The 21260-nt window shown below is 49.8% G+C and overlaps 1 protein-coding gene across 3 annotated transcripts in view; it reads right to left on the reverse strand.

The window, feature by feature from the left end:
• HK1 (hexokinase 1) overlaps positions 1 to 18758 on the reverse strand; it is a 90455-nt gene extending 71697 nt beyond the window's left edge. Inside the window, exon 1 of one of the 3 annotated variants that reach the window (XM_030940407.1) lies at positions 18529 to 18758. In XM_030940407.1, the coding sequence (XP_030796267.1) occupies positions 18529 to 18600 (72 nt within the window). In that variant the 5' untranslated portion in view covers positions 18601 to 18758. Of the gene's footprint in view, positions 1 to 15201; positions 15372 to 18528 lie in introns of those variants that run through there. The other 2 variants (XM_010362819.2, XM_030940408.1) reach the window with 2 other exon arrangements.
• Positions 18759 to 21260: the final 2502 nt, after the last annotated feature.

Here is a 21260-nt window from a genome sequence, read left to right on the forward strand (position 1 = left end):
AACCCCAACACCGTGGCTTGGAGATACTGCAGTGGTGGGGCTGGACTGAGCTAGAAATCGAAAGACCTCAGGCCTCAGCCAAGGGCACTGCCTCCCTCTATGACCTTGAGCAAGTCACTTTGATCTCTTGTGTATTTCCATCAGTAAAACAGCAATCATGAAAACTGCCTTCTGGCCTCACATACTATACACAGGAGCTCCATGACACTTTAGAGTCCTCAGAACATGGCGTTTCAGCAACTCATGGTGTCATTTTAATCTGTCCATTTGGCCAGGGCACACAGACATGCAGATGGTCCAGGATCTCCCACACAATCCAAGGCAAAGGCAGAATGGCACTCGTGACCCCTGCCCAGGCTCAGGGCCCTGTTGTCTGCCTACCCTGTTAGCCAGGAAGCTGCCATCCTCCACCTGGCTACTCAAGGTGTCTACAGGTGGAAGCTGGGTGAGTAACCATGATAACACCTGACATTTGTACAGTTCTGTACACTTTCCAAGTATTTCCTCGTCCATTCTCTAATTTGAAAAGTGGGGGCAGAGAACAAGGCAGGTATCATTTACCTCATCTGACAGATGAAACAGAGGCCAGGCCGGGTACAGTGGCTCACACCTGTAATCCCAGCACTTTCAGAGGCTGAGGTGGGTGGATCACTTGGCCAGTTCAAGATCAGGCTGGTCAACATGGCAAAACCGTATCTCTACTAAAACTATAAAAAAAGTTAGCTGGGCGTGGTGCGGCGCTCCTGTAATCCTAGCTACTAGAGAGGCTGAGGCATGAGAATCGCCTGAACCAGGGAAGCAGAGGTTACGGTGAGTCAAGATTGTGCCAGTGCACTTCAGCCTGTGTGACAGAGCAAGACTCTGTCTCAAAAAAAGAAAGAAAGAAAATGAGGTCTAGAGAGCTTGATGGTCACCTCACAATACTACTCAAGCTGGATGGGTAGTTTCAAGATCATGGATTCCAGATAAGGAAACTGCAGCTTACAGAGGAGGAAACCAAGGTCCAAGGATCCACAGGAACCCACTGCTTTAAATGCAGAGTGCAAACTCCTGAGTCATGGAATTCACCATCTAGCAGAGCACTGTCCAACAGGAAGATAATATGAGCCAAATATACAACGTTAACTTTTCTAGTAGCCACATTTAAAAACAACAGGTGAAATTAATTTTTTTTTTAAATAATCTCATTCTGTCACCCAGAATGGAGTACAGTGGAGCAATCAGGGCTCACTGCAGCCTCAAACAATCAAAGCAGTCCTTCTGCCTCAGCCTCCCAAGTGAAATACTGTATTTTATTTAACCCAGTATATCCAAAATGTTGTTTCTACATCTAATCAATATCAGAAAAAAAAAATTTTTTTTTTTTTTTGAGACAGGGTCTTGCTCCATCACCTAGGCTGGAGTACAGTGGGTCAATCAGGGCTCACTGCAGCCGTGACCTCCTGGGCTCAAGCAATCCTCTCACCTCAGACTCCCAAGTGGCTGGGACCACAGATGTGTGCCACCATGCCCAGCTAATGTTTTTTAATTATTTGTAGAGATGAGGACTTGCTATATTGCCCAGGCTGATCTCAAGCTCCTGGGCTCAAGTGATCCTCTGGCCTCAGCCTCCTAAAGTGCCAAGATTACAGGTGTGAGCCACCATGCCCAGCAAATACTAGAAAACTATTGGCCGGGCGTGGTGGCTCACGCCTGTAATCCCAGCACTTTGGGAGACCGAGGAAGGTGGATCACTTGAGGTCAGGAGTTCGAGACCAGCCTGGCCAACATGGTGAAACCCAGACTCTACTAAAAATGCAAAAAATTAGCGCCGGGCATGGTGGCTCAAGCCTGTAATCCCAGCACTTTGGGAGGCCGAGATGGGCGGATCACAAGGTCAGGAGATCGAGACCATCCTGGCTAACACAGTGAAACCCCGTCTCTACTAAAAAATACAGAAAAACTAGCCGGGCGAGGTGGCAGGCGCCTGTAGTCCCAGCTACTCAGGAGGCTGAAGCAGAATAGCGTAAATCCGGGAGGCGGAGCTTGCAGTGAGCCGAGATCTGGCCACTGCACTCCAGCCTGGGCGACAGAGCGAGACTCCATCTCAAAAAAAAAAATTAGCTGAGCGTGGTGGTGCACGCCTGTAATCCCAGCTACTCGGGAGGCTGAGGCAGGAGAATCACTTGAACCTGGGAGGTGGAGGTTGCAGTGAGCCAAGATCGTGCCACTGCACCCCAGCCTGGTGACAGAGCAAGACTCCGTCTCAAAAAAAAAAAAAAATGAAAACGATTACCAGGCTATTTCATATTCTTTGTGTCACATGAATTTTTTGAAAACCTGTATGGAGTTTATATGCCATAGCACATCTCAAATCTGACTTGCCACATTTTAAGAGCTCAACAGCCACCTATGGCTGGTGCCTACTATTCTGGACACACAGCCCTAGCATTTCTGACATATCTCCATTATCAGAGCCTTGGGTGACGGTTTCTGTGAGGAAGGCCACTGCAATGTAGAACACGTGGTAGCCGAAAAGAAATATCCTTCCTTCCCATTTTAGGTTTATGGCTGAGGCCCCTATAACAAAAGACAGAGTAACAAGAACAAGGCACACAAATTAATCTAAGTTTTTAGGTGACACAGAAGCCTTCAAAAGGAAATGAAGGTACAAAGAAACAGGTAACTCTCGCCAGGCGTGGTGGCTCATGCCTGTGATCCCAGCACTTTGGGAGGCCAAGGCGGGCAGATCACTTGAGGCCAGGAGTTTGAGACCAGTCTAGTCAACATGGTGAAACCCCCCATCTCTACCAAAAATACAAAAATTAGCCAGGTGTGGTGGCACATGCCTGTAATCCCAGCTACTCGGGAGACCGAGGTGGGAGAAATGCTTGAACCAGGAAGGTGGAGGCTGCAGTGAGCCGAGATTGCACCACGGCACTCCGGCCTGGGCGACACAGCAAGAACTGTCGAAAGAAAGAAAGAAAGAAAGAAAGAAGGAAGGAAGGAAGGAAGGAAGGAAGGAAGGAAGGAAGGAAGGAAGGAAGGAAGGAAGGAAGGAAGGAAGGAAGAAAGAAAGAAAGAAAGAAAACAGGTAAGTCTGCATATTTCTCTATGTCAGGTTTGATGAAGAAGTGGATGGTCATGAAGAAGTGTGACTGGAGAAAGGGGATATGATCTAATAGTGATAAACTGAAGAGAACTTAGCAGGCCCTGTTTGTTCAGATTCTTCTCTGTGTCCCTGTATCTCCAGAGATAAGGATGTCCCTGTCTTCTGGGTATAGGGTAGACACCTTCTTGAATGAGTCTGCATCAGGGAAGAAGGGAGGGGAAAGGTGAAAGACCTTCCTGCTTCTGCTGTTTTCTCAAATGCCATATTACTATTTGGGGATTGTATGCCCTGAACCCCATCAATGGCTTTGGAGTCTGGAGCCCTGGACCACAGTACTGGTTCTGCAGGCACAGCAACAACTGCCCACTGGCATTGGGGAAGTCTGTGTCCCCATCCTAGCTCTACTGCTTTCTGGCCACCAAGATCACATGAATTCCACTTCCTGGGCCTCACCTGCCCCATATGTAAGATGCAGGAAGAAATTCCTACATCCAAGCTTGATGGAAGGATTCAGCTAAAGCAAGCATCTGATTAATTCAAGTATTTTATAAATGAGACAGAACTTTGTAAAGGTGAGATAGTGTCTTTATCACAGCAGTAGCCTGGGTCTCCTACTTCACTCACCACACCCACCCAGACAGGGTCCTAAAAGGCACCAGGAGACATCAGGGACATGAGGTCTGGGTGAATAACATGCTGAAGACAAGCCCTGTGTGTCAATCAACTGATGGAATCGACAGCTGCTTACAGTACCTCCAGGCAGAGGCTAGGAGTGGGCATCACAAGAAGCATTGAGGGGGTTTTCATGCAGGTTAAGCATTGCCCTCCTGGGGGTCCTCTTTTAAATGCAGGCAAGAATGGAAGGAAGGAGACAAATGAAAAGGCAGATTTGAAAAACAGGGCAAATCCCTAACATTTCACTGTTAATGACCTTACTGGATCCATTTCCTTCCCAAGTGGAAGAGGCTCATCAACACTAAGCAAATGGGGCTGGGGGTGGGGCAGCAGGCACAGGCAGGAGACACCGTGCTGGTGCTGGGGAGGGGCAGGAGATGGGGGACAGGGAACCTGGATCCCAAGCCAATTCCACCCCTCTCCCAGTCCAGTCTTTCCCTCCTTGGATCTGTTTCCCTAAACTGCACAATGAGAGTTGGGTAAAACGGTGGAAAGAACATGGGTTTCAGACTCAGGGGACCAGCAGTAGTGGGTTCCTGTCCCTGTCATTCATGAGTTGTGTGGTCATCAGCAAGTCAATTCACCACCTGGGGGGCCTTCGTTTGCTCATTTCTGAATGGAGATGATGCCTTCCTCCTCAAATCGATTAAAAGCAGGGGCTCTCCAAGGAATTCCATTCCTACATATACACCCAAGAGACACGAAAGCATGTCTGGCCAGGCGTGGTGGCTCACGCCTGTAATCCCAGCATTTTGGGAGGCTGAGACAGGTGGATCATAAGGTCAAGAGATCAAGACCATCCTGGCCAACATGGTGAAACTCCATCTCTACTAAAAATACAAACATTAGCTGGGCATGGTGGCATGTGCCTATAGTCCCAGTTACTTGGGAGGCTGAGGCAGGAGAATCACTTGAACCCAGGAGGCGGAGGTGGCAGTGAGCCAAGATGGCGCCACTGTACTCCAGCCTGGCGAGAGAGCAAAACTCTGTCTGAAAAAAAAAAGAAGAAGAAGAAAGCAAGCAAGCATGTCTATACAAAATATTCACACACAAACGTTCAGAGCAGCATTATTCATAATAGCCAAAAAGAGTGGAAGCAGTGCAAATGCCTGTCAACTGACAATGGACAAACAAAATGTAGTAGAAAAATACAATGGAATAGTATTCAGCAATAAAAAGGAATGAAGTGCTGACACATGCTACTACATGGATGAACCTTGAAGACATTATGCCAAGTAAAAGGGGCTAGACACAAAAGGCCACATTTTATATTATTCCATTTACATGAAATGTCCATAAGAGACAGATGCATAAAAAAAAAAAAAAAAAAGGTAGATTAGTGGTTGCCAGAAGCTAGGTGGAGGGAGAAATGGGAAGTGACTGCTAACAGGTAGTTTTTTCGGAGGGTGATAAAATATTCCAGAATTAGACGGTGGTGATGCTTGGACAACCTTGTAAATGTATTAGAAACCACTGAATTGTACACTGTACAATGGTGTGTTTCATGGTAGGTGAATTATAAGTCAATTGAGAAAATAATTAAAGCAGGAGCTTTGCTATCAGCCTTGATGAGGCTGAATGCTGGCTCTATCGTTCACTATCAGGGCCTCACGGTCTGAAATCACATCCACCTTACAAGGGCGTTGTAGGGATGAACCGAGCAAAGGCTCACGATGCCTTTAGCACAGTACATGGCAATGAATACAACAATGAACGTTGGCTTTGGTTCATATGAGTTCTAGAAATGATTCAATAAGACCCCTGTTAAGAAAAAGAAAAGCCAGGTGCCTAGTAGGCACCGAATGTCCCCTTCCCTGTAAGGCACGCTTGAGGTCTCTGAGTCTGCGGCCTGTAATCAGGCACAAACTCAAGATGAACATGAGCCGACATTTTCTGCCTCGCACAGGGACAGCTCAGCTTCTGTGTGCAAACGGCTGAGCCGCGGACTTCACGGTTCAGTTTTCCCTGCCACGTGGGTACAGCCACCCTCTCCTTTTACGGAAGACGGTCTGAGAGGCCGCCGGCTTGAGTTTTCCCTGAGCAGAGCTGGGCATGTTTAGGCGACAGATAAGCCTGCCCTACCCAGGTCGGATCCACCCAGAAGACAGGAAGTGTGTGCAAGTGAAAGCTCACAAATGTGTGTTTCAATTCCCAGAAAAGTTTAACGGAGTCGCCCCACAGCACCAGGGGCGACGAAGAGCCATCCTAAGCCTTTCCCTGCATCAACTACCCCTCCCCAGTGCAGATATCTCAGCAGCAGCAGTCCGTGGAGTTGTCAACTTCACTCCGTGGGACTCTGAAGCAAGGACTCTGATAAGGTAACTCAGGAAATGGGCTAATTTTAAACAGAGCTCGAATACTGAGATGTGAATGGAAATGACTGAGGAAGGAAATAGACTAAAACTCATCTATTACAAATTTACAAAGGTTTGACCATAACAAGGGTTGGTGTGGAACAAAGGCAACCTGCACATACTTCTCATGGGAGTGTGAAGTGGCATGACCACGGATAGCAACTTGCCAGAATCTCGTATATGGGAAGAGGCACACATCTCTCCACCTGGTAATCCCAGCCCTAGGTACACAGCTTAGAGCCTAGAGAAACTTGTGCACGCGCTGAATGAGTTGTTCTAGAGAAAGTTCACCAAGGCATTGCTTGTCACTTGAAACATTAGAAACACAAATGCCCATCAAAAGCAGAATAGATGAATTCACTATGGAGCTTTTATATTCTGTAAGAAACCAGAGCAGTTTAATGAAACAGTTATGTAGATCAACATTTGTAAAATCTCAAAAATATAATGTTGAGCTAAAAGAAAATAAATGGCGGAAGGATACATACAGTATAGCACCATTTATAAGAGTTTAAAATTGGCTGGGTGTGGTGGCTCATGCCTATAATCCCAGCACTTTGGAAAGAGGCCTAGGGGGACAGATCACTTGAGATCAGAAGTTTGAGACCAGCCTGACCAACATAGTGAAACCCCATCTCTACTAAAAATACAAAAAAATTAGCCGGGTATGATCTCAGCTACTCAGGAGGCTGAGGCAGGAGGATCGCTTGAACCCAGGAGGCAGAGGCTGCAGTGAGCTGAGACCGCGCCACTGCATTCCAGCCTGAGCAACAGAACGAGAATCCATCTCAAAAAAAAAAAAAAAAGAGTTTAAAACCACACAAAGCAATACCATATATTGCTTAAACACATAGTCAGTATAGCACCATTTACAAAAGGTCAAAACCATGTATCTATAAAGCAATACTATATACTGCTTATAGACACATGCATATGTAATAAAAGCATAAAAACATACATGAAAAGATAAACACCAAATTCAGGACAGAGGTCACCTCCAAAGGGAGAAGCAGCTAACTGTCTCAGAGATGGCATAGACAGGGCTTCAACTGTGTCTGTAATGTAATTGTAATTGTGTCTGTACCTTCTCAAGTTGAGTAGCAGACACAGAAGTATTTATGTGAACCTCAATCTTCTTTTATGTGCCTCAAATATTTCATAATAAAAAATTAACTCAAATGTATTGATTTGTGACGGGACAGTATTAGAATACAGGTTCCAACGTAAAGCATTAAAACCAACTAGGACAGGTTTTTCTTCTAAAAGAAGGAAACAGAGGAAGCAAGAAGAGCCCTCTGAATCCTATTCCTGATTTTCTTTCCACCTTAGAAAAATGTTTTATCTCCTCTGGATGGGTCTTCAGTCTCTGTTTCTAAACGGGGAATAAATTGCTTGCCTTCTGTCTGCAACACACAAGGCAGGGGGGAGGATGCCCTGGGGAGGATGCCCTGGGGAAGGAGCCCTGCTGGGAAGCCCAGGAATAATACTTCCTGTACCGTCAACCTCGCTGAGGCTTTTGAAAGAGCATATGAAAGCATACACACACCTACACATGTTAGTATAGTTGTGTGCAGAAACATTTATAGTGTAATATCAATTATATATACATATAATTCATACCGGACATGACACTCACTAAGTGTTCCAGGATGCCCAGAGATGACAAGCCATTAAAAAAAAAAGTGGCCAGACACGGTGGTTCACGCCTGTAATCCCAACACTTCAGGAGGCCGAGGCGGGAGAATCATGAGGTCAGGAATTCAAGAGCAGCCTGGCCAACATGGTGAAACCCCATCTCCACTAAAAATACAAAAAAATTAGCTGGGTGTAGTGGTGACACCTGTAATCCCAGCTACTAGGGAGGCTGAGGCAGGAGAATTGCTTGAACTCAGCAGGCAGAGGTTGCAGTGAGCTGAGATCAGGCCACTGCACTACAACCTGGGCGACAGAATGAGACTCCGTCTCAAAAAAAAAAAAGAAAAAAAAATGCAGGCCAGGGGTAGTGGCTGGTGCCTGTAATTCCAGCACTTTGGGAGGCTGAGGCAGGCAGATCACTTGAGGTCAGGAGTTCGAAACCAGCCTGGCCAACACGGTGAAACCCAGTCTCTACTAAAAATACAACACTTAGCTGGGCATGGTGGCAGGCATCTGTAATCCCAGTTACTTGAGGGTGGAGGGCGCTGAGGCAGGAGAATCACTTGAACCCGGGAGTCGGAGGTTGCAGTGTGCTCAGATCATGCCATTGCACTCCAGCATGGGCTAGAGAATGAGACTCCATCTCAAAAAAAAAAAAAAAAAAAAATGCAGGCCGGGGCAGTGGCTGGCGCCTGTAATCCCAGCTACTCCGGCAGGAGAATCACTCAAACCCAGGAGACAGAGGTTGCGGTGAGCCGAGATCGTGCCACTGCACTCCAGCCTGGGCAACAGAGCAGAGCTCCATCTCAAAAAAAATAAATAAATAAGAAAATACATGGCCGGGCGTGGTGGCTCACGCCTGTAATCTCAGTACTTTGGGAGGCTGAGGCGGGCGGATCACGAGGTCAGGAGATCAAGACCATCCCGGCTAAACACGGTGAGACCCCCGTCTCTACTAGAAATACAAAAAATTAGCCGGGCGTGGTGGCGGGCACCTGTAGTCCCAGCTACTCAGGAGGCTGAGGCAGGAGAATGGCGTGAACCCAGGAGGCAGAGCTTGCAGTGAGCTGAGATCGAGCCACTGCACTCCAGCCTGGGCAACAGGGCGAGATTCTATCAAAGAAAAGAAAAGAAAGGAGACGGGAGGGGAGGGGAGGGGAGGGGAAGGGAGGGGAGGGGAAGAAAAGAAAAGAAAGAAAGAAAGAAAGAAGAAGAAGGAAGGAAGGAAGGAAGGAAGGAAGGAAGGAAGGAAGGAAGGAAGGAAGGAAGGAAGGAAGGAAGGAAGGAAAGAAAATACACATTTTTGTGACAATTAATTTGACTCCACCTTACAAAGTTTCTAAGTATAATATCCCTGATGTGTACTGTTTACCAGAAGTCAGTGTTATTTCCAGAAATCAAGACCTATCAAACCGTAAAATTTTTACCTATTTTTCTTTAAGAGCAAATAAAATGAACACAACGGGATGTGTATTAAGTGGTTTCATAAGATCCCGTTGTTAAGGTTTATTAGGCCAGAAGGCAGTGGGCACCTGTCCTGATACTCCAAACAGACTAACACAGTCCCCAGAACTGGGGATGGGAGCAGCTTCCTGAAGCACTTAAGGAGCTAACATCCGCAGCCTAGCTCTAAGCAGTTCCTAGGCTAGGGATTTCCCACCCAAGGTATGACCACGCCACGCTGTGGGCCCTCATAGCCCATATGCTTTGCACATATAACACAGCAAATATGTTTTATTATTATTATTATTATTTTAGATGGAGTCTCGTTTTGTCACCCAGGCTGGAGTGTCATCTCACTACAACCTCCGCCTCCCACGTTCAAGCGATTCTTCTGCCTCAGCCTCCCGAGGAGCTGGGACTACAGGCATGAGCCACCACATCTGGCTACCTTTTTTGTATTTTTAGTAGAGACGGGGTTTCACCATGTTGGTCAGGCTGGTCTCAAACTCCTGACCTCAAATGATCAGCCTGCCTTGGCCTCCCAAAGTGCTGGGATTATAGGCATGAGCCACCACGCCCAGCCAGCAAATATTTTATGCTCCATGAGAACAGAGACCATTTCTGCCTTATTTATAGTTGTCACCCCAGCCTTGCACAGTCCTCTGCACATAATTTAAAAATCAAACATTTTTTAAAGAAATGATTGAGCTCCTGTGATCAGATTTGATCTTCAGGGTTTTCAAATCAGTAAACACACTTAGGGAGGCCGAGGCGGGAGGACCGTCTGAGCCCAGGAGTTCAAGACCAGCCTGGGCAACGTGGTAAGACCCTGTCTCTTTAAAAAAATAAAAATAAATCAATAAGCAGGTGCCATCAGTCTGGCCACAATTGATTCCTGGATGTGGAGGTATACAGCTCCCTGTCTTTATCCATGTCTTCCCTGAACCTTCTCAGGCACGCTCAGAGCTGATTCCAGTGGCTAAATCTGTCTGCCAGGAATCCCTGACTGCAGACACACACAGAGACAGTCCCAGTCATGCCAAATCAGTCTTGTAAGGGGAAAGCTGCCTATGTCTTCTCCGGAGAACAGTAGGAGCATGGGAGCACGGAACAGCTTGGCCAGATGTGAAAGCACCTCACAGCCACCCTGCCTGCCAGTTTATTCCTTCACAACATTCCCAAACTATCTAACCAGATAAAGTGATGGGGCTTCTCTTAGGAGAAACTCTAGGAGTATCTAAGGTAGTAGAGGCAGGGATTATAAAGTCAAGATGCACCAAGAAGCTCTCACTGAATATTTGTACAACATCAGAATTGAGAGGTTATGAGACACGTCTCATAATTTTCTTTCTTCTTTTTTTTGAGACGGAGTCTCACTCTATCATCCAGCCTGGAGTGCGGTGACACAATCATAGCATCACAGCTCACTGTTTTGGGATCAGTCTTTTGGGCTCAATCAGCCTCCTGAGTAGCTGTGACTACAGGTATGTGCATGCCACCAAAGCAGACTAAAAAAAATTTTTTTTTAAGATGAGGTTTCATTTTGTTGCCCAGGCTGACTTTTCATAATTTTCTCTTTTTTTTTCTTTGCCACTGCAAGAACCCACAGATTTTTCATAATTTTCTTTTTTCTTTTTCTTTTTTTGAGAAAGAGTCTCGCTCTGTTGCCCAGGCTGGAGAGCAGTGGCATGATCCTGGCTCACTGCAACCCCTCCCAGGTTGAAGCGATTCTCCTGCCTCAGCCTCCCGAGTAGCTGGGACTTCAGGCGCACGCTACTACGCCCGGCTAATTTTTGTATTTTTAGTAGAGACAGGGTTTCACCATATTAGGCTGGTCTCGAACTCCTGACCTCGTGATTCGCCTGCCTCGGCCTCCCAAAGTGCTGGGATTACAGGCATGAGTCACCGCGCCCAGCCAGGTTTTTCATAATTTTCTCTCACCTCTCTCACCCCTGAGCAATAATGAATGGGAACTTTTTTTTTTTTTTTTGAGATGGAGTTTCGCTCTTGTTGCCCAGGCTGGAGTGCAATGGCGTGATCTTGATCTCAGCTCACTGCAACCTCTGCCTCCCAGGTTCAAGTGATTCTCCTGCCTCGGCCTCCCAAGTAGCTGGGATTACAGGCATGCACCACCACACCCAGCTAATTTTGTATTTTTAGTAGAGACGGAGTTTCTCCATGTTGGTTAGGCTGGTCTCGAACTCCCAATCTCAGGTGATCCACCCGTCTTGGCCTCCGAAAGTGCTGAGATTACAGGATGTGAGCCACCGCATCAGCCCTTTTTTTTTTTTTTTTTTTAATGCTTGCTTTTGCGGCCGGAACACATGGGCTCTAAGGAATGTACCTTGGGCAGTCTTTTAATTGCTCAGCCTACTCTCCCCTGTCTTCCTGGGCCAAGTACTCAAGGACTCCTATGAGTTCAGCCATTGGACAAAACATACCTGTTTGCTCACCTACTAGTGGAAATCACTTAGCGTTATGGGGATCTCACCCAGAGTAAATCCACTGGCATATGCTCACCATTCTGACAAGCGTGGAGTAAAGGAAGTCTAATCTTTCTTTAGAAGCCAAGTTCTGACATTCCTGGACCCATCTTCCCTTTCTAAACAAACAGAGCACTATGCAATCCTTCACCCTGCTCCAAGCTCCTAATGGCTAAACCGAATGGAAGAAGCTGGCGAGACGAGACGCGTGTTTAAAGTTACTTAGGGCCGGGCGCGGTGGCTCACGCCTGTAATCCCAGCACTTTGGGAGGCCGAGACGGGCAGATCACGAGGTCAGAAGATTGAGACCATCCTGGCTAACACGGTGAAACCCTGTCTCTACTAAAAATACAAAAAATTAGCCGGGCGTGGTGGCGGGCACCTGTAGTCCCAGCTACTCGGGAGGCTGAGGCAGGAGAATGGCATGAACCCGGGAGGCAGAGCTTGCAGCAAGCCGAGATCGCGCCACTACACTCAGCCTGGGCAACAGAGCAAGACTCCATCTCAAAAAAAAGAAATTAAAAAAATAAATAAATAAAAATAAAGTTACTTAGAGGTCAAATAACCCAGCCTCTAGCTGCAGAACAGGCAGATGTCTGGGATTCTGATGAATAGAATCCTTCGCAAGCACACATATGCCTCCCTTTCCTCCTAAAAGCACTAGGAGTGAAAGGAATATATGTGTTTTGTGCTTAGCTCAGCCTAATTCCAGGACACCCTCTTCAACAGCACCCATTAACCAATTTATGCAGATGCTGTCTGGATAAGGGGGTTCTAAGCTGGGAAGTCAGATACCTGAACTGTTTCAACCCAGGACGTAATTTTATGGAGCTGAATTACTGATGTGCCTCATAGGCAATGAGGAGAGAAATGACACCCTTTTCATGATCATGTTTGGATTCTAAGCAATTCCAAAAACTTCCCTAGCATGGTCCCCACCTTCCCTTCTCCTACCTCTGGCTCTGAGGGCAAGAAGATAGATGAGGGTTACTGAGGGATGCCAGGTCTGTCTCCAGAGTGCCGGAGGCTGCCTACAGCTGGAGGGCTGAATCATCATGGCTGCCCACGCTGGGGGAAACTATCCTCAGCAGGTCCCCGCTGGGAGGCAGGCAGAGTCCAGCACCACAGGAAGAACAGGGGGTCCTACACCTTCACCTAGCCTTTCCTGTGGTGAGTGGTAGGTGGAAAGAGCTGGTCTCTAAGAAGTCCTGGGCCCCAGAAGAGCAGATGTGGTCCCCCAGCATCTGCACACTTGGGCAAAGCTGAGTAGGTCACTGGAGCAAGTACCCACTATGTCATTGTCCTTAGAAGCCCCAGGCTGGAGTGTGGTGGCGCAATCATACCCGCAACCACACCCACAGATGGCTGTGCTACACAGTCCACTATGCAAAACGAGGGGACCCCTGGCAGAAATCCACATACTCCCCTATAGAAAGCAGTATAGGAAGCCCGTGTGAGATACAGGCAAACATCTTGTTTTTAAGAATCTCCTTGACAAATAATATCTGGTGGAAACCTTGGACTTAAGACCCTCCTCCAGCAAGGTTCTAGGGGTAAAGAAGGAAAGAATACGAGAATCCTAAAGGGGCCTAGGAGATAGACTGTGCATCCATAGATGTGAATTGAGCCACCCGCGGGAGTGGAGAGCTCTGGGCCCACCCTAGACACTGTATGTCTGAGAAAACATGTCCCACTGAATGGAGTCCAAACCTCAGCCCAGCTCAACTGCTGGAGGCCACCGGCAGCCAACAGCCAGCAGTCTGTTGTGGGTGGTGGTGGGTGTGGATGTTGGAGGTTTACAAGGTCACCCAGGCACCCCATCGGCCCAGCAGCCCACTGTCTTGAGCTATAAAGGACACCACAGGCAGGAGGATAGTGAACTCCTGTTGGCTTCAGGAGGCCTGTTCTGGGCACTTATTGCCATGCCGGGAGAACGGTCTCCCTGCTCTAATGGGAAGAACATCAGTGATGCACGACACCACTGGAGAAAATTCATGAAATGCACACACCGGTAAGCATGGCTCCCTGGTCAGTGGCCAGAAGGAAGCTCCAGGGTGCTCCATAGGAGCAAGTGTTCTGAGTGCCATGGTTTGACAACCCGAGTCATTGCTTAAAGCCATAAAGAGCAATGGCAGATGACATTCCCAAGCCTATCTCCTACCTACCTCACTCCCGGTCCCCACCCACCATGGGATCCACGATCACAGCAGGGTCCCCAGGGGCTTCGTCTCTCAGTACCCACTCCCTCCTGGAAGCTGACCTCCAGGAGGACCCAGGTGAAGTTCCTGGGTGGAGGAACTGGGAGACCTGGATCCCCCCGACTGGCTCTGCTTCTAACTCACAGGGTGACCTTGATATGGTCACTGTGCTTAGTAGGCCTGTTTCCTATGGTGCCAGATGAGGGAGTTGCCTTAGATGCACAGGAAGAGGATGGAACACCCTATGGCTTGCCCGGTAGAAAATCCAGGCCTGTCGCTCCTGCCTTTCACCTGTAGATCTCCACCTGTCTGAACTCCAAACTCAAGATGACTTTGCGAGTCCATCCCAGCTAACCCCAGCACTAACATCACCACGTTCAGGGTGAGTGGATCTGGAGCCTGGACCAGACCTGGCACTGATAAAATGGGCGTCTTTCCCTACAGCTTAGGCTGTTTCTTAAAAATATGGTAGCAAAGCTGACAGAAGGGACAGATACACCTTTAAGACCTGCCAGCGGACAGTATTTTACACTAAGATGTCAAAGGCAACAACACCTCAAGACAGGAGGATGCATGCGTCCAAGTGCTAGAACAAGCATGCCACAAGCATATGCGTCAGGCGTCCACCCAACTCAATGACCAGTCTCTTATTTGAGCTCCTGTGCTGGCTAGAAATTACAGCTTAAGAAGAATAAAAAATTCCATTCAGACGTGCCGCTCCAGACACGAGGCCTATGAGCAAAGTTTCCGGTGGCCCTAGCCGCCCCTCCCCGTTCCAGGAAGCCGGGCGGGTCACCTCGTCCTCAGATTAACGAGCAGCTCAAACAACTGGGAGAGTCTGGTGACAGCTTCTCCGGGGCACCCGACACCCTCCGCCAAGAACCCCAAATATGGGAGGCCTGGCCTCTGGCCAGCACCCCCGCCTGCTGCTCGATCACCTCCCCAGCATCTCCGTGATTACACCTCCTCCCACGGCGCTCGGACCCTCCCAACCAGGCCCTGCGGAAGGGCCCACCGGCCACCTCTCCGCACAGCCCGGGGGCCTATCTGACATCCAGGGCCCGTTTCAAGGACACTGCAGCAGGCAGCCCAGTCTCGGGGGTCTTCCGCCCGTCTGCTCCCCTCCCAAAAACGCACACACACAGAGACACTGACAATGCTGGGAGAATCGAAGGCGAAGCCTTTTCTCGCGCCCTGCAGTCCAACTCGATGCTGGCCGAGAGGAGGCCGGGCGAGGGAGGATGGAGGCGGCGGAGGCGGCGAGCGGATGCCGGAACACAAGGCTGCGGCCAGGACCGGCGGCGGCGCGGTCGGGGGCTCACCTTTTTGACTTGGTCATCCTTCAGCTCCGTGAAGTAATAGGCCAGGAGCTGCGCGGCGATCATGCTGGCGGTGGGGGGCACGGGGCGGCAGGCGTGGGGCCGTTCGGTCCTCCGCAGCCTTGGCGAGCTGTGGTCCTCCGGCGGCTGCTCGGCGGCTCCTCCTCCTCCTCCTCCTCCCCCGGCTCCTCCCCCTCGGCCTGGGGCGCGGCGACAGCTCGCGCGCTCCCGGTCTCCGCGCTCCCGTCCCCTGGAGGGTGACAGCCGCCAGCCGGCCCACCTCCTCCACGCCCATTGGCTGCCGCACGCCTCTGCAGCGCCGGGCGGTGGCGTCCGGGCCGGGGAGCTGGGACGCGGCGGCCGCTCCCTCCCGCGCCGGAAAGGGGGCGGGCGACGCAGCGAAATCCCCCCATGCCCCGCATCACCCTTCACGTCGCCCACGTAGGGAGCCGATGCGGGCCTTCACGCGTGGCGGCGCCGTGCCCGAGTAGGCCGGGCCAGGCGGGGAGGTGCGAGGCGCAGGCAGGAGGCACCGCCCGGCTCGGCCGGGACCAGAAGCCCCTAAGGCTAGTCTAGGGACTGGCAGCCCCGGGGGCAGGAAGGCGGTCCCATTCCTCGGAAATGAGAGCTTGCCCCTAGGCGTCCGGTGGACGCGGAGGTGCCGAAGGGGACTTGCAGAAGTGGGCGTGGAAAGCAGGCGGAAGCGGGAGTCCGGGACGCTACGCAGTCCTAGCACCCGGGTCCCGCGCCTGCCTCGCCCTGGCCGAGCGCGCCGGCCCGCCTGGGTCTTCAGCGACAGTCCATCACCCCTCCCCGGCCTGCCTGGCCTAATCTCCAACTGGCAGATTTGTATTGCTGAACCCAAAGCGACACCCCAGAACATCCGCCCCCGAGTCACCGGCTCCAGTGGCTCTCCCTCAGGGCACACTCCCTCTGGGCGGGACTTGAGTCACAGGTCGCGGCCTGACCCCATCCTCCGGGCCTCCTCTTGCTCTTGGGCATCCAGGCCCACTGGAACTTGGGGCACGGTTCAGCCACCTCTCCCAGGTGCCGTGTCTTCTACTTTCCCAAAGGAAGTTAGGTAGGATGGGAGGAATCCCTAGAGGTGCTACCAGGACAACAACTTTAGGATTCTTAATTATTTCTGTGTTCCGGAAGCCTCCAGGAGCTTTACTGCCTTACAAAATGACATGTAATGAGCTCAGATATACAAACAAGTTGTTGCTATTGTGATTGGACAGGTAAGGAAATTGAAGCTCAGTGAGGCCTCAGTCTTGCTGGGCTTTATACAGCCAGGAAGTTGTAGATCTAGGATTACAGCTTGGATCTGTGAGTCTTTGAAGCAGGTGCTCACCTTTAGGGTTTGCTGTGGTCCCAGCTGTATAGAGCCCCCTCTGCCTAAATAGGTCACTTTCCTGCAACCAAGTCTGCACCATATGGTGCCCTGAGATCCAACCCCCAACCTCTACCCTAGCTCTTGACTTTAGGAGTACCTAGCCCTTGACCAGGCCTAGCAAAGGTACAGTCAAATCAAAGGGAGGGATGACTTAGGTTCAGGAATCCCAGGGGCCTGACAGCCACCATCACCCACAGAAAAGGGGGAGCTTAGATGTAGTCTTGAGGCCAGAGCTTCCTGTCCAGGTCACAGTCCTCACTCCCTGCCTTAGGGCCTATGCAGAGGGGCATCTCGAACCACCTCTGAAACTGTGTCTTCATCCATAAGATGAAGACTCTAATGCCCACCTCCCCTTCCCCTTGATTGTTGTGTAATACTGTATGCAAAATACCTGCACATAATACACACTTAAGGAATGGTAGGTATTATAGAACTGACTGAGAAGTTAATGCGGTTAAAGCTTCAGGGACTCTCACTTGATTCCTACCCTTCTAGGCCCTGGGAGGGCCTAGTAATGTGATATTTGTATATTTATATTTGAATTGTTTTCCATAGAGAGCACCAATTTATTTAATCTTCAAGCCCGACAAAACCTGGATTTGCCCTGGATCATAATTACAAACCAGGAAGAGAGAGATTTTCTGGCACACATCAAACATTTGGAACTACCTACATGGCCATTAAGCAAAATGGAGTGAATGAGAACAAGATGGTTGTTCTCAACTGCCATTTCATTTGAGTTCCACAGATCTGCCAAGCTCACAGGGCTGGAAACTCCTTGAGGATGGAGCCCTGGGTTTTGTTAATTGCTTTGTCTTCTACGCAAGCCCAGGGCCTGGCACTTGGCAGGCTGAATAAGCCTAAAGCCTAATGCAAAATCAAAAACATGGCCCTTAACCCAGTCACTAGCCGGTGCCATCACCCATGCCCAACCCCTTGTTACAACTCCTATCTGAGCTGGAGCCAGGGAGAAGCTGGCGCTTGGAAGAGCCAAGTTACCCTGAAATGTCCTGTTTGCAGGCAGAAAAGCTGCCTCTGCTTTCTCTTTCCTGGCCTTTGAGAGGGAAACTGCTTCTCAAGGTGACTCATTCCTCCCCACTCTGTGAATGCAACCAGGCCCCAAGGCCTGTCAATATTTCCTGAGAAATGTCTCTAGGCCTGACCTACTGCCACCTCCCAACTCCCAGTCCATCTCCCTGTGCCAGAAATATTACAAGAGTCTTCTAGCTGTCCTCCTCGGCTCCTGACCTCACGCCATCCAAGTCATTCTGGGCACCAGGTCACATTAATCCTGCTAAAATGCAGCATAATCATGTCATGACCCTTCTCTAAATCCCTTCATGGCCCCCTCCTTCCTGAGAGAGCCAACTTAAACATCTCTGCTGGTTTCCGAGGCATTCTTTTTTTTTTTTTTTTTTTTTTTTTGAGATGGAGCCTCACTCTGTCGCCCAGGCTGGAGTGCAGTGGCCGGATCTCAGCTCGCTGCAAGCTCCGCCTCCCGGGTTTACGCCATTCACCTGCCTCAGCCTCCCGAGTAGCTGGGACTACAGGCGCCCGCCCGGCTAGTTTTTTGTATTTTTTTTAGTAGAGACGGAGTTTCACCGGGTTAGCCAGGATGGTCTTGATCTCCTGACCTCGTGATCCGCCCGCCTCGGCCTCCCAAAGTGCTGGGATTACAGGCTTGAGCCACCGCGCCCAGCGATTTCCGAGGCCTTCTGTAATCAACTCCACTCTTTCCCACTTATCTCTTCCTCCACTCTGGCCACAACAAGGCAACTTACCCACCGTCTTCTGCCCTTACCAAGTCCACTCCATTTGTTCCCTGCTCATATTCCCTTCCTTGCCCTGCCTTATCCACTCACCTCTGCCTGACCAAGCATCCCCTCTCATCTAAGGCCCAGCTTGCCCACCTTCCCTGGACCACAGCTACTCACCCCAATCTCCCAGGCCTCAGCACCTCGACAGGGCAAACTCAGGCTGTGCTCACAGTCCATCTGGATATACATCCAGACTCTTCTTTACAGAGCAGGAACCTGGGACGCCACAGGTGGGCCATCTTGCCCAGTGTCAGGTTGCGGTAGAGTTTGGAGCCAGGACTCCAACCCAGTCCTGATGCCCAGCCAATGCTCTGTCCATCCCACCCCCAACCCCTCATGCAACTTGGGCCTCAGATAAGTAACACTGAGTCATGACTGCCTAACTGATATGGGTGACTGTCTTCTAGGGGGCTGGTCCTATCTGCCCCAATCAGACAGCTTCCTGAGGCCAGGGCCCATGCTGCACTGCTGTGTCCCCTCTCTGTTGTTCCAGCGATGACTTCACTAATTTCCTTAGTAATTTGCCTCTTTTTGCTGTTCCATAGCTCTTAGATCCCTGCTAAGGCTCCTTGACAGTTACGCCCTGGATCCTCAGGAAGACCCCAACCCACAGGGAGTCCTTAGTTCCCTCCCTCTCCAGATGGCCCTCCACTTCCCTTCAAGTCCCCTGAACTCTCTCTACTCATTTACTGTGGTACCTCCTACACAAGTTGGGGTTGGAGGGACCAGTGCCAGGCTGCCACCCCAGGAAACGCACCTGCCTATAAGACAATAAAGGCTGCTTTCTAAGTTGGAATGCCTGTAGCAATTCCCATCTGACCCATGGCACTAGGAATGTTACTTCAGAAATGATTTCCAACAGATAACAGCTGTACCTCCCGCACCTGGGAGCACACGCTGAATAGCAGTGTTTGCATAACATCGACAGTTTGCAGAGCAATTTCTCATTTATTGCTTCGTTTCTCCTGATAACAGCCTGGTGAGGTTAGAAGGGCAAATATCATTATCTGCACTTAATCAGTCAATGAGGATATGAAGGTTGTAGAGCTTGGGTGTTTTGGTTTTTTTCTTAAATTGAAATGAGGTCTCGCCATGTTGCCCAGGCTGGTCTCGAACTCCGGGACTCAAGCGATTCTCTTGCCTTGACCTCTGAAAGTGCTGAAATTGGCCAGGCGCAGTGGCTCACGCCTGTAATCCTAGCACTTTGGGAGGCCGAGGCGGGCGGATCACGAGGTCAGGAGTTCGAGACCACCCTGGCCAACATAGTGAAACCCCGTTTCTACTAAAAATACAAAAATTAGCTGGGCATAGTGGTGAGAGCCTGTAGTCCCAGCTGCTCGGGAGGCTTAGGCAAGATAATCACTTGAACCCGGGAGGTGGAGCTTGTGGTAAGCCAAGATTGTGCCACTGCACTCCAACCTGGGCAACAGAGCGAGACTCTGTCTCAGAAAAAAAGGAAAAGAAAGAAAGAAAGTGCTGGGATTATAGGTGTGAGCCATTGCGCTCAGCCCTGTAGAGTTTGTTAAGGTCTCAAAGAGAGCAAAAAACAAAAATTAAGACCAGTGCCTAAACCGTTAGACGGTCTTGGAACCCTGACACTATGGGACTGTCATACACAGCCTGTCCTAAAGAGAGGCCCCGGAAGAGATCCCAACCTAGTATTTCTATTAGTTGGATCAGTGGTTTCCAGTCTGACTGCACCAAAGCCACCTAGGGAGCTTCTACAAATGCTGATGTCCAAGCCCCACCCAGAGACTGAACTGATGTGAACTGCAGTCCAAGTTTCACTTTGTAAAAGCTTCCTAGGTGAAACTCAGGTGCTGCCAGGAATGAGGACTACTGATTTAGACCCTAACTTTCCACGGGGACATCTGGAAGAAATGTCTAAAATGAATTGACCCATAATCCTTTTAGCAGCTTCTCTTGGATGCTGAAGGCGGTTGCTCCGGGTTTTAGTGGCTCTGCAGATCCTGAGTTCATGGGATGAAGGTTACTGTGACTCCATCAGCATTGCAGACAGTTCTACTTCCTGCGAGAGAAGGCTGCTGCGGAGACACTGGCCACCCAGCCCCTGGAGAGGCTGGAGTTGTAAAATCACATTCTCAGTCTATCTCCTTTTCTCTTTCATTTGCCCAAAGTCCTGACCTCCAACATTATAACAGGGTCAATAAATCAGCAACCACCAAGCTAAAACTGTGGCCTATAATAACGTCTTATTTGGCCCACTTGATGTTTTATAAATTTGTGCCTGCCCTTTACAAAAAATTAAGAAATCTCACTTTAAAATCTAGATTTCAGGCCGGTGCCTCACACCTGTAATCCCAGCACTTTGGGAGACTGAGGTGGACGGATCACCTGAGGTCAGGAGTTCGAGACCAGCCTGACCAACATGGAGAAACCCCATCTCTACTAAAAATATAAAATTAGCCGGGCATGGTGGCGCATGCCTGTAATCCCAGCTACTTAGCATGGTGGCATGCGCCTGTAATCCCAGCTACTTGGGAGGCTGAGGCAGGAGAATTGCTTGAACCTGGGAGGTTGCAGTGAGCTGAGAGTGTGCCATTGGCCTCCAGCCTGGGCAACAAGAGCGAAATTCTGTCTCAAAAAAAAAAAAAAGTTACAAAATAAATAAATAAAATAAAATCTAGATTTCAGTCACCTAAAGGTGATGTCACACAGGACCCACTTGATCCTGTGGCAACATGATCATCATGGCACTAGCTCCTTATCTCAGCCAGCTCCTTCCCAGCATACACTGGAGCTGAGCAGCCACTGCCCCCTTTAGACAGGGTAGGGGAGCTCCAGCCAGCCCAGGCCCCACCCAGCCCACTGCTTGACACTGCTGACTG

Source organism: Rhinopithecus roxellana, chromosome 11 (assembly GCF_007565055.1).
Source record: "Rhinopithecus roxellana isolate Shanxi Qingling chromosome 11, ASM756505v1, whole genome shotgun sequence".
NCBI lineage: Eukaryota > Metazoa > Chordata > Mammalia > Primates > Cercopithecidae > Rhinopithecus > Rhinopithecus roxellana.